Here is a 13,964-nt window from a genome sequence, read left to right as displayed (position 1 = left end):
CTTTCCTACCCTGCCTAAAACCACTTCTGCCAAACTAGTTGCATTCTGTTCTTTTTTTAGGAATTACGCTTTCTAGTTTTAATGGTTGTTTTTTTTTACTACTTATAATGTTGTAAAAGTTTTTAATGCTTTTCGTTGTAATTTTTTTATTGTTATTTGTTGTTTTTTGTTATTTCTTTTCTAACTTTGTCCACTGCCCAGAATCATGTTTGTGAAATAGGCAGCTATATAAATTTATTAAATAAATAAAATAAATACATACATACATACATACATACATACATACATACATACATACATTGCCACAGTATTGGAGACACGTTTCTCTTTTTATTTATTTTTATTTTATTTTAATTCCATTTATATCCCGCCCTTCTCTGAAGACTCAGGGTGGCTTACAAGCTTAGCAGTAGCCTTCATTCTATGTATATGCCTGCTTATTAGGGCTTTCACACACACCCCAAGCGGCATTATTACAAAGTCAGCTTAATTGCCCCCAACAATCTGGGTCCTCATTTTACCTACCTCAGAATGATGGAAGGCTGAGTCAACCTTGAGCCTGGTGGGATGCGAACCTGCACTAATTGCAGGCAGCTGGTGTTACTTAAGGAGGTATTAGCCCACTGCTCCACCAAGGCTCTTGAGAAGAGCAGAAGAGCAGAAGATTTAAATACAAGAAGAGCTTGTGGATCATTACTTTAGAAGCAAAGAGTCATTCCTAAGATGCATTCACCAAGAACAACTGGTATAAAACTGATGGGTGGGTATATGGCAGAGAAGGAGATGCTATCTCTGTTAACTACAATAGGCAGTACTTTCATTCATTTCTTGCTTGCTTCTCTAACAATATATTTAATCTTAACTGTTTTTGTGCTACTGAAATAAATTGATTGACTTACGGTATTCCGCAGGTGTGGAGAGAGTTTCCTGACAGATTAGTTGGATATCCTGGCCGCCTGCATTTGTGGGACCATGAAACAAATAAGTGGAAGTATGAATCAGAGTGGACCAATGAAGTCTCAATGGTGCTAACAGGGGCAGCCTTTTACCACAAGGTAAAGAGTTGATCCCCAAAACAGATGGGAAGCTGAAATAAGGAACTTGCTTACCATTGACTAGGGCAGTATTTTCAACCTCAACAACTTTAAAATGTGTGGACTTCAACCCACAAATTTGTAGCTGGTAAATTCTGGGAGTTGAACTTCATACATCTTAAAAGTTGCTAAGGTTGAGAAATACTGCTCAAGGGAAAATCATTCTTATATCCAAAAATAGGAAATCAAGAGCTTGTAGAAAAATGTGGCATTGATCCTTATCTGTTCTTGGATATATGATATATATCGCCCCGAGGCCTCTCATTTGTGGAGTCCCTCAGGGGTCAGTTCTCTCGCCTCTCCTGTTCAACATCTATATGAAGCCGCTGGGCGAGATCATTCGTGGCTTCGGGGTGGGGTATCACCAGTACGCTGATGATACCCAACTTTTTCTTTCCACCCCGAACCAACCCAGTGATGCCCTCTCCGTGATGTCCCGGTGCCTGGAGGCGGTTCAGGTCTGGATGGGGAGAAACAGGCTTCGTCTCAATCCCGCCAAGACTGAGTGGCTGTGCATATCGGCATCTCGGGTTAACCAAGTTATTCCACCTCTAACGATGGGGGGTGAGGTGTTACCCCCCGTTGATAGGGCTCGCAACTTGGGCGTCCTCCTGGATTCACGGCTCAATTTTGAAGATCACATAGGAGCCGTGACCAGGGGGGCTTTTGCACAGGTTCGCCTGGTGCGCCAGTTGCGTCCCTATCTGGACCGAGACGCCCTACGCACAGTTACTCATGCGCTTGTGACCTCCCGTTTGGACTACTGTAACGCTCTCTACATGGGGCTGCCCTTGAAGACCACTTGGAGGCTTCAACTGGTGCAGAATGCGGCCGCGCGAGTTGTAATGGGGGTTTCCCGATACTCCCATGTAACACCTCTACTCCGCGAGCTGCATTGGCTTCCGGTTGCCCTCCGGGTGAAATTCAAGGTGCTGGTTATCACCTATAAAGCCCTACATGGCCTGGGTCCGGGGTATTTGAGGGAACACCTGCTGCCGGCATCAAACGCCCTTCGCCCAATGCGCTCCCACAGGGAGGGTCTGCTCAGGGTCCCGCCGGTAAGAGATTGCTGGCGGGTGACACCCAGGGATAGGGCCTTCTCAGTGGGAGCGCCTGCCCTCTGGAACCAGCTGCCGGTGGAGCTGAGGACTGCCCCCGACCTCCGATCATTCCGCCGGGGCCTGAAGACCTGGCTCTTTGAGCTCTCGGGCCCAGGCTGAGGAGACATTCATTTTAATTGGGATTTTTAATAGTACAGGGTTGATTTAATATTTTTTAAATTGGGTTTTAACTTTTGTATGGATTGATTTTAACTCCCTGTAAACCGCCCTGAGTCCTCAGGGAAAGGGCGGTATATAAATGCAATAAATAAATAAATAAATAAATAAATAAATAAATAAATAAATAAATAAATAAATAAATAAATAAATATCATGATATATAGACATAAAATATGTAAAGTTCAGTAATTCTGTTTTGATAAAATACTTGAAATAGCTTCTTACATCTTACTGTAATTTTCTTGGTTCCCACTTGTGCAGATAGTCCCATTTAGTAAACACAATTGGGATCGGCAACGGTCAAGTGTAAAGAATCAAGAACCAGGGTTGTTCAAATGAGTGCAAGTGTATTCCGTGCTTCCTTTAAACAAGAATCTGAACTACTAATGGTCAAGGCAAATTGGTGGTAGATAAGAGTCAATGGAATTCAAGGAGGGCTGGGCTTAGATCTCTTGGGGCTGACAAGGGACTCCAGAATGATGATATGCTTGACCCCTCGCTCAGATTCAGCCTGGTCATCTCCTACAGCAACACGATCATTAAGCAAAGCAATTGCTAAGGAAAACTATGCTTATGATCTTACTTCACCTTTCCTTTCCAGACCTGTGAAGCTTGTAAATGCAAGGATTGGCTGTAAAGTTACTTTTTAATCACTGTCATAATAGTGAATTGTTGCTAAATGGGGCAGGACTACCTGTAGTTTCTTAATTATTACTAGCTAATCTGGATGCAGAAGCAGAGGTGTCCTTTTAAAGTGAATTTAGTGCTTAAAATGTACATGTTTGATCTTTGAAGAAATTATCCTAGTATAAAATTGAATTTAGTAGTTACATGGTTATGGGTATTTTAGTAAAAGCAAAAGTTATTGTATTTCCACATGATGGCATTTCTTACCTTTGAATGACAGAAAGATGCCTTATATACTATGTTATTAGAAATACTTCTGAAAATTTTAGAATCCACTTGGAAGTTAGCATAGGGGAGGCTACATTTAAAGTACCGTAGCTCAAATTCAGCACTTCAAAATGGGGCTAATATTATGACTTGGGGGTCTCTTTTCTCTCACCCTATTACAAAGAATTTTTAATAACTATTTCTAGTTATTTATACATTTCAAAGCCGATTTGCTGAGAGAAGAATTATTTAGCAATTTTTAACAACAAATCGATGCATTTGGTGGTATCTTGTCTAAACTACTAAATGGGAGAAAATTCTAAGTAGCATAATATACCGGTTAAATAAAAAAAAACAAATTATACTTAAAAATTAAATTATATGAAATGTTTAGTGTTAATATCTTGCGCTGTTAAAGACCTTCTATTCCCACATAGATGGGCCTCATGCAGTACTTACTCAGTTGTCTGTTGTCCTAGAGATCTCTCTTCCTATTAGCTAAATGTCAGTCAAAGAGGGGTTTTTTGTTAAGAGACATCTGTGTCTTTGGAATACGTGTCTAATCGTTCTCTTACCATTTAAAACATCATCCTCATTTGGTTTGATTCTTTGGTATTATATGCCTCAGTGATGTTACTCTACTGCTCAGTGGAATTACAGAACTGCACCTAATAAGGTGTGATCTAAACATTAAAAATACGTTTTAGATAAACTAGCACATTAGATACTCATTTCACATAAAGTTTAATTGGTTCCTCAATGCTGTTCAGATAAAAACTAAAACATTCTCCTTTCTATGCTATTTTCTCCTCCTTCAGTATTTTAATTACTTATACACGTATAAAATGCCTGGGGACATCAAAAACTGGGTGGATGCGCATATGAATTGTGAAGATATTGCCATGAATTTTCTAGTGGCCAATGTAACTGGGAAAGCGGTTATTAAGGTGAGATTTTATTCAATTGTTCCTCAGGATCAATCATGTAGCACAGTGGTCTCCAACCTTTGTGGCTTGGTGGCCTGATTGTGGGGGGAGAGGAAAACTGGGCTGCGCAAGTGGTGGGCCAGCACGCACGTGTGTGCAAACACAGCCCTTACATGAGTGGTGGGCCGGTGTGCACACGCAGCTCAATTTGCATGAGTGGTGGGACGCCGTGCACACACGCAATTGCCCACCACCCTGCTGCTTGCATAAGTTGAGCTGCGTCTGCATGCATGCTGTGGCTAGCCACTCATGTGGCCCAATTCTGAATAGGCCGCGGCCCAGGGGTGGGGACCCCTGATGTAGCAGAGTCATAGATCTCATGATTATATGAGCTTAATAGAGCTCTGTGCCTCTTTTCTCATTACTCATTCATTTTGAAGATGATCCCATCTATTTGTAAAAGACTCAGTTCCCCACATCCATACATTTTTTTTGCTTATGAATATACTCTGTTGCTTGTGACCATTATGACAAGATAATTGCAGAATTCAGTTTTCTTACTAACTGCAGAAAATTAAGCCTTTTTAAAAACAAATAAATAAAATAAACACGATTTAAGAGAGGTGAGGATGGGAGCGAACAATCCATCCCTGTCTACCCCAGCTGCAAAAGCTGATTTATTAAGACTGTTCACTGCAAAAACATTAATTGCAAGATCAGTCTTTATATGAACCTTTATCCCTGAATGAATTTCCTGATATGCTTCAATAACATTTTTGGCCTACAATCTTACTTTCAGTTCATTTTGAAATGTGACAACTTGGAATGAGATTTAGAGGCCTCGAGGCATTTCTTCAGTTAACAAGGTCTGTTTTCCTGCCTGTCCATCAACTTTTGCCCGGACCGGTGGTTATGTTTCTGAGAAAAGCCTTAAAAGATAAAGTGTGTGTGTTTGTTGTGAGAGATCCAAACTGTGCTAGTGCACTGCTATGTTGTACAGTTGGGAGAGCCTCTCAGAGTTTGCCAATCAGCCGCTAAATGAGTGAAGTGTGTCTGTTGGATTAAGGTTACAGTGAAGTAGGGAAGGCTATATTTCATCACTTTTATGGCTGTAAGAACAAATGGTGTTTATACAGGAACTTTGGCAGTGAGAAAACAGTCATTAAACAGGAATTAAGAACTTGTCATCACTGCTACTTTCCACTTGCAGCAGGCAAAACCCCGTCAGGACTATTTTTTAAAAAAAAAAAATTGGGCTACTTTGAACTGTGCAGTCAGCTAAGGCAGATGGAAGCAAATGGTATGGATGTATTTCTTCCCCCTCCATAGTATTTGATTTTCATTTACCACATAGATTGCATTTTAAAAATTGCATTTTTAGTAGCGAGATTAATGTTTGACTGTTAAGTCTACGGTTATATTGCCTTTATATAGGTGACACCCAGAAAGAAATTCAAATGTCCAGAATGCACAGCCATCGATGGGTTATCCTTAGATCAGACACACATGGTAGAAAGGTGAGTGTCTCATCCTGTTCTTTTCTCATTTCCAATGCTTAATGTACTGTCATATTATCCTCTAAAAGATTATCTAATTGTATCCACATGTTATCTAAATCCATTGATCTATGTAAAAAAAACAACCCTTATTGGAGTGAGAGAACTGGTAAAATGTATAATGTATAAAGGTATACATGCATCATAATATCTGAATAATATTTCAGGTAAAATATATGAATTCCTATAATCCTAAAATAATAACTGAGTATAGTTTATGATTTCTCAGTTTGGATATTACTGCTTTTTGAAACAGGGTTAAGTTGTTTTGAAACGATTTTTGATTTAAGACTTTTGAGGCAGTTTCAGCAAGCCTTAATTGACAAGTGTTTGTCATCATAAACAAGGACAAATACAAAGAGAAATCTCATGAGATTTTTTTTTTTCGTGAGAAGTTGGAAGGTCTGACTGACCTTTTTTTAGTCCCACAAACTCAGTTTCATTGCAGCAGGAGAGAAACGCGCCAGAGCTGAAAAGCAGGTTAGTGTTGAAATTTTTTGCTTTCTCGGGAGGAGAAGCTGTCAGGGAATAAATACCTCCCTATCAGAGGGCTACGAACCATGGTTCATTTGATGCATGGTGAACATGAAAGAAAGAAATCCGAGGCATATTCTACTGTATATAAAACTTGTAATTGGAAAGCAAAAGAAAAGCTCCTAGCTGACTACATCTCTCATTAGGCAGAAGACAAAGTAAAAGTGAGAAAACTTTTTCTAGACATGCGCACTTAGTAGGACAAAACAGAGTAAAACCATAACATGGCTGGACATGTGACATTCACTATGGCTACATGATAAGATAGTAACACAGGTGCAGAGAGCAGGGGAAAATGTACAGACAGAAATGAACAAAGCTGGCAAAACTAAAAAAAACAACGCAGTGACAGAAGCGGCAGGAAACAGGGCTGCCATTTCCAGAACGGAGAAGGGAGACGCAGAGCGATGCAGGGCGGAAAGCAAGTACTCTGCTCTGTTCTGTATCACTGCGCAGAGCCACTCCGCTCTCTGTTCTCCATTCTCTCCAGTGGTGGCGTCAGAGGGCTGGTGGAGGAAGGCAGCAGGGGAGGCTTTTGCACAGCACAAGCCACAGGAGAGTTAGCGGAAGAGAAGTCGGCGGCAGCTGCCACCGGGCATGTGATCTGTGGAGCGAAATGTGAAGAAAGCCCCTCCAGCGGCGCACAGTGGCAGCAGAGCCTTTCGCCTTCATTCCCCCCTGGCTCCAAAACAGCGGAGGGAGACGGGGCCTACCCCGCCCATCCTCTGTAGCATGACAGTCCAGCTCAGGAGGGGAGTGAAGGGGAAGGTCGCCGAGCAAGGAATGGCCTGGCTGGGGGAGCCCTGAAGGAAGCGAGTGTGGGGCGCAAGGGGAAGCTCCAGCCCCTCCCCCATCTGCCTTGCCTTGTGGAGGCAGCAGTGTGATGTGCTGCACTGCCTCCTGCCTCATTGTGGCAGCGTGGTGGGATGGAGTGGGCGGAGTCCTAATTAGGGCTTATTTTGGGGGGGGTAGGGATTATATTATATATTATATTTATATTTATATAAGATTACATTACATTACATTACATTATCAGCGTAGGTCTTTTTTGGGGGGTGGGGCTTATTTTCAGGGAAACACGGTATGTGTTCCCCTATTTCAGTCACCCAATAGCCTCAAAGAGAGATGTGAGATGATGGGTAGGGTGAATAAGAATCCAATATGCTTTTAAAAAATGTGAACACTTGGACATTTTTAAATAAAAAAAACTGAGTTTGGACCACGAAAATAAAGTACTCATTTTTAAGTTTTAGTTCTTAAAGAAATGTAATTTAGTTTTCAAGCACAATCATCAACATAGATACCTTAACAGAAAGGATGTAAATTCCAGTAGGTATTTTTTAAAAAAAAAAAAAAGCCACAGAAGTATTTTTGTATTTTTGCAAGTCCTGTACAGTGCCAAATTTGACCTGGCAGTGACTGTTTGCAACATGTGCAACTGTTTAGGAATGTTTGGAATTCTGCTAGAAAAGGGCTAATAAAACTTTGACCACTCTGCATTCATGAGCAGTTGACAGCATCTCTTTGCCTTGATTATGTACATCAGTCCTAGAGGTTCATATCTTTCCAGCATGAGAGGATATTTGTCCTATTTCCTACTTCTAACATTAAACTTTTAGGCGCTACCTTTTTTGCATTTGCAATGCCTTAACCACGTTGTATTTGTTTCATATTTGCTTTGCTCCTATTTAATTAAACTTTAAATAATTGGGGAGGACATGAAAGGGGGAGCCGTAATAGGTTGTTAAATAAACATACAGTAGAGCAATTTGTTTATAAGCATTCCGTTTATTTATTTATTTTTCCCTTAGGTCCGAATGCATTAACAAGTTTGCCTCTGTCTTTGGGACCATGCCCCTGAAAGTGGTGGAGCACCGGGCGGATCCAGTCTTGTACAAAGATGACTTTCCTGAAAAGCTGAAGAGCTTTCCTAACATTGGAAGCTTGTGAAGGCCAGCCATGAGTGAAGTTGGAAATTGGAATCCAGCACCCCAGGCAACAGCTGATGTTAGGAAAAATCTTAGGGACTAAAGAATCATGCCAGGGAGTACAGAGAGAGGATTAATGCTTTGTTCCTGAAAAGCTTTTCAACAGAGCGTAAAATTCAATGCAAAAAGAAGCAGTGGAGGTGAATTGCTGCATTGGTCTACTGAAATGTTCATTTGCTCTGTAAAGATTGCATGCATAGGAGTATACACAACGAAAAGTTTTTGATCACAGAGCAAAAAAATGCTTCTTCTCTAAGGGCTGTTGTTGGTCCATTTTCAGACTGCTTTCTAGATTTGCTGCCCAGATGCCAGCCTCTTTGGCTGGTGTGCAAGGCCTGCTTTAGCACCTTTTCAAATACATTATAAGCATTAATTCTGCCATAGAATTGGCAGCCTTTTTTACTCGGTTAAAAAAAAAAGAAAATGTGTATTGATGTTGGGGTCATTTTTAACGTTACAAGATAACTGAAGTTGAATAAAGCAGCAGTTCTTATTTTTCTTTACGTTAAGGTATCTGGTTGTTAGTAAATGAACACATTTCATGTTTTCCATTATTTCTGCTGAACAGAAGATTGAATAATAGAATACCTTCAGAGTAGACTGCCTTTTAGGTATATAGAATGACTATTACATGCTTGGGTATTTTGATATCTCATCATCCTGCTTTCCTTAGCATGTTGGGACAGTTTTCAGTTGATCAATCACTAAATTAGGAATACATAAAAATGCATTTTGTACTTTGGAGCTCTTGATAAAAAAAAATACTGGGTTCAGTTCTAACATTTTTTTGAATGGAACCATGCATGAGAATTTGGATTGGGTAATTGTGCAATATACTGATGATTCACAGAAAGCAATCTATCATCTTCTGAAAGAATTTACATCTTGATGTGCATAACTCATTATAACAAGTTAATGAATATCCATCTTGTAAGCAGTTGATGCTGAAGTAAACATAAAGAACATATACCAGGGAATGAGAGAGAGAGACACCATTGCATTTCAAAAGTTTGTATCTTGTGTCACAAAATAAAAACAACCTTCCTGTCAATTTGAAAGCATAAGAGCCCTGAGTGATGACATTTGAAATCTTTCTTCCCTGGGCTGAAAGTTGTTTAACTGAAAAACTATTAACGGGGAAAATTAAGAACAACTATTTATCTGTTGTTTAAATTGTAATAAAAATATTCTCTAACCTAAGATAGCTGATGTATATCTGCAGTAGGAATGAGTTTCTTTTACATCAGCATTGTGATATTTCAATTAGGTGCAATGTGGAATATTAACATATTTCTGCAAGGCCTGTTTGAGTTTTTAGTGATCAGTCAGTCTGTAATTACTACTCATGTGGTCTCCTCAGCTGCAGATTCTACTGACAAGCTGGGAAATTTCTTCACCCTGTCACTTAAGTCTGAAAGAGGAAAAGCATATAATTTTTTAAATATAAATTATTAAAAAAAATCATAGAATGCATTGTTTATCTCCAGCAGAAGGGCAGTGTGGCCCTTTTATGTCCCAGAATTCTTGAGCCACCATGCTAGCTTAGGAATTCTGGGAGTTGAAGTCCACACGTTCTAAAAGGGCCATACTTCCCTACCCCTGATATCTAGAGTATCCTGGTAAAATATACTTACTGCCATGAGAATACAGATAGAATACATAATTTGGGATTGGCAGCCACAGCATTGCTGATTCAAATGCTCAGGGAATGCATAAAGCAAATTGTCTCCTGTCATACTGGACTTCTAAATTACCTTTATTATTGTAAATTTGACATTACATATATTGAATTGATTGGAATGTCAGGACATTTCTTCTACAGCACATGTTTTGAGGAGGCCTAATTTTCCCTCTCTTCTGAGTAGAAGTTGTCTCTATTTTTTTATTCCTCTGTCTTCTAAAATATTTATGCAAATTCTTCAATTATCTTTCTGCCATGGGGGCAGGCTTCTTTGGGGCAACCAATGCAAAGTTGGTTTCTTTTGCTTGTCCACATTCTTCAGTAACTAATTCAACATGTGAAGGAGGGTTTTTACTCTGCTTTGAAATATTATTAATCGTATTAAGAATTAAGCCCAATATCTCAACATGTATAATTTATATTCGGGCTGATGTTGATGGTTGTAAAAATCTTTACATTTCCTTCCTAAGAATGCAGGTAAGAGTTCCTTTAAAAGCCTCTCCTGTTCTCCAGCTATGAAAGTACACTATGGATACCTCTTATTTTAAATCTGATTCTATTAATTGCTTCCAGTGTTGAAAGCTGAAGCTCTGATTGCCCTTGACTCTTGTCCCCTGTTGTTTCTGTGTGCTCAGGGCTGCATAGTTGATTTTGTTTTACCTATTCCTTGCCAAAAAAGTTTTGTTCAATGTGTTTTGTCAATGTTAGCAGGAACAATTTCCCATACAATTAGTTGTGCAGATTATTTCTAAAGAAGGGAAAGGTTGGCTCAGACTTTGTTCAGTTGCATCATGGTTAATTATTTGGCTTGCAATTTGTCATGATTAACATTTTATCCAACATTTGGATTAGCAGGGAACAGCATATTACTGGCACAATTTTCTACAAGTTGGAAATGTTTGGTATGTATGATCAGTGTGCCTTCTCTTGTTGATTGCTCTGTGTTTTCAGCAAGATAATTATGCCAGTATAGGATTACCCCAAATTTTCCTTCCACCTGACCTTTACCATGGTGGTTTATATATTTCTTTGAGGATACTAATTGAGCATTCAATTGTCTCTGCAGTTTCTACTTTAGGGAATATAAATGGAACAGCAACATTTGGAGCAAATTCCAGTTGGTAAATTGTTCTTTTTTTTAAAAAAAATGTATTGTTTTATCATAGAGAATAAAATACAGAATGGTAAAATAAACAAACAAAATGTAACAAAACAAAAACTTACATTCAACCCTAACCACACACACACACATAAAGTAGTATACAAAAAAGGAGGAAAATGTGATCAATTAAATTTATCATTTAACATGTAGGATCCACCCTGGCTGAGTGCTGAAAGAAAAGAAAAAACTAATCAATTCTCCTCCCCTTTTAAAAATGTGTATGTGAGTGTATAATATGTGTGTGTGTGTGTGTAATACACACATACACATACACACTGTTCAAAAATATATTTGAGTATGTCCAGTGTTAAAATATTTTGCTTCATTCTGTATTAATCACATTTAAGTGGTGTTCTCCCTTAATTGTAATATTTAGTTCCTTCTGGTTTTCTTTAGTGTCCAACTTCAAAGTCTCATCCTATCCTAGTTTTTAAAGAGATTTCAAAACAAAAATGTTTTATCATTGAAGGGTTTCTTACAATTAATTCCAAAATCTTATTTAGAATCCATCTGTACCTTTAGTCAATTTGTAACTTCCAAAAGTCTAATCAAAGCTCTAATCACCTTTTTGCTGTTTATTGAATTTTAAGAAATCATTAAATTTGTACAGGAAGTCCTTGACTTACAACAGTTCATTTAGTGACTGTTTGAAGTTATAATAGCACTGAAAAAAGTGATTTATGATTGTTTTTCACACGACCATTGCAGCATCCCAATGGTTATGTGATCAAAATTCAGAAGTTTGTAAACTGGTTCATATTTATGACAGTTGCATGTCCTGGAGTCATGTGATCACCTTTTGCGATCTTACAAAGTCAATAGGAGAGCCAGATTCATTAAACAACTTTGTTATTTACTCAACAACTGCAGTGATTCACTTAAGAACTGTTCCAAGAAAGGGCATAAACGGGCAAAATTCACAAGTGTTTTGATTAGCAAAATGTTGGGCTCAATTTTGATTGTAGGTTGAGGACTACCTGTAATTAAAAAAAAATCACTAACAATTGAAGGAAACTCATCCAATACTGTCCAAACTTTACAGTCCAAAGATTCTTACTAACTGAAAAGCAATTAACAAGCAATTTCTGAAAGTGTTTAGAAAAGAAAGTATGCAAAGCTTGTGTCCGTAAAGACACTGATCACAATTTGAGCAATCATATCATTGCCTTGTCTCCCAGAGGTCTAAGCTTGCCAGAGATCTTGCAAATTCCTCATAAGGAATAAATATCTGGAGCACTTGTGGGCAGTCTCAAGTCCTTTCCTTGTCCAGAAAGAAATTACAAAAAGCCGGTCTATTTACTGGTGCTTGATTCCCCCTGCGGTCAGAATCTTCAGTTCCCCATTTCTTCTCTGGAACTTGCATAAGACACTTTTAAAGGTACATGACAAGGGGGGGGGGGAGGATCACAGTGCAGTTTTGTTTTGTATTCTATCTTCTATCATAGTCACACAGCAGATGGCAAGGGTGTATGAGAATTGTAGACCCTAATGTGAGCAGAACACACTGCTTTTCTATGATGTACATCTATGACATTTTAAATATGTGTAAAATGTGAATATAATGTATATGTTTGTATACCTGTCTAAGAGCTGTGGCTGGTTATTGCTGTTTGTTGAACATACACATAGTTGCAAATCCAACTTTGCAGCTCTGCCATGAGAAAATAATGAGGCGTGGTCTGAAATATCTACCTCTGTCCACCGGGATTCCAGAAATATTAACTGAACACACATTTGTATATTTGCAGATATAGGAAAGTTCAGTGAATGTTCCACCTTGAAATGAACTGTACCAAAGTATTTCATATTGGTTTCTATACTGTAGGTTCCCCCCCCCCCTGTAATACAAAGGTTATCCAGGGACCATATTTCTCAATGTATGTGTGCACTTGTTTTGTTTTGAAAAATAATATTTGTAAAAACATGCTGCAGTCAATTCTATTTACTTATTTACTTACTACATTTGTTAACTGCCCAATTGTACAATTGTGGGCATTGTATAAAGCAAAATTCTTGGTTTTATAAAGTAAATTGAGAGTGAAATGATATAAAAGAGCAAATTGATATAAAGTTGCAACATGCTCTGTGTTGGGCTGCTGTTGAATATAACTCAGAAACTACAAGAAGTGTATGACACAGAGGTAGAAACCTCAGCTATTGCAGAAAAAAACCTATTTTGAAACTGTTTTACCAGGGAACCTCTGGAACCAATTCAAAGTGATGCTGGTCACTTTTAAACCTACACTGCATAGTGTCAGGTTACATTAGGAATTGCCTCAGCAGAACAGAAACTGCCTGCCTAGTTCAATCACCTCAACAAGATCTGCTGAGAATCCTCACCCCACTTCTTTGGACATACATGGGCAATAATAATAATAATAATAATAATAATAATAATAATAATAATAATAATAATAATAATAATAATAATAATAATAATAATAATAATAATAATAATAATAATTTTATTTGTATACCGCCCTTCTCCCGAAGGACTCAGGGCGGTGAACAGGGCAATACATGTTAAAAGACAAGAATACAAAAATTAAAAGAGATTAAACAAGATGCCCAAGAACTATAACAATAAGTTAAATACATAAAAAACAATAAAAACCCAAACCCATCGCCCATCAGGCCAGGCCGGCTTGTTCGAACAGGTAAGTCTTTAGGTCGCGCCGGAAGGAGCGAAGGTCAGGCGCCATCTGGAGCTATAGACAATGCTGCCAACCTTCCCAGGAGTAGCCCCCCCCCGTGGCTTTTCATGAACAAGTGTATATGGATATAATTCATTCTCTGGGTCTAAGCTGAGTGGGGGAACATAATGGGTTTTATTATTATTACATTTGGTG

At 38.7% G+C, this 13,964-nt stretch overlaps 1 protein-coding gene across 8 annotated transcripts in view; it reads left to right on the top strand.

Annotated features, from left to right (window-relative positions):
• Window positions 1–13,964, top strand: part of EXT2 (exostosin glycosyltransferase 2) — a 96,362-nt gene that overhangs the window by 70,449 nt on the left and 11,949 nt on the right. For 2 of the 8 annotated variants that reach the window (XR_014024532.1, XR_014024533.1), the window contains exons 11-14: window positions 912–1,055; window positions 4,087–4,215; window positions 5,629–5,711; window positions 8,096–8,412. Coding sequence is in view for 1 of the 8 variants with exons in the window: in XM_081313047.1 (XP_081169173.1) it covers window positions 912–1,055; window positions 4,087–4,215; window positions 5,629–5,711; window positions 8,096–8,234 (495 nt within the window). In the remaining 7 variants the exon portion in view is untranslated. Of the gene's footprint in view, window positions 1–911; window positions 1,056–4,086; window positions 4,216–5,628; window positions 5,712–8,095; window positions 13,159–13,964 lie in introns of those variants that run through there. The other 6 variants (XR_014024536.1, XR_014024537.1, XR_014024534.1 and 3 more) reach the window with 5 other exon arrangements.

This window comes from Vipera berus (genome assembly GCF_964194415.1).
Source record: "Vipera berus genome assembly, chromosome: 1".
Lineage (NCBI taxonomy): Eukaryota > Metazoa > Chordata > Lepidosauria > Squamata > Viperidae > Vipera > Vipera berus.
Note: the sequence above shows the minus strand (reverse complement) of the source record. Positions and strands in the feature narration are given on the sequence as shown.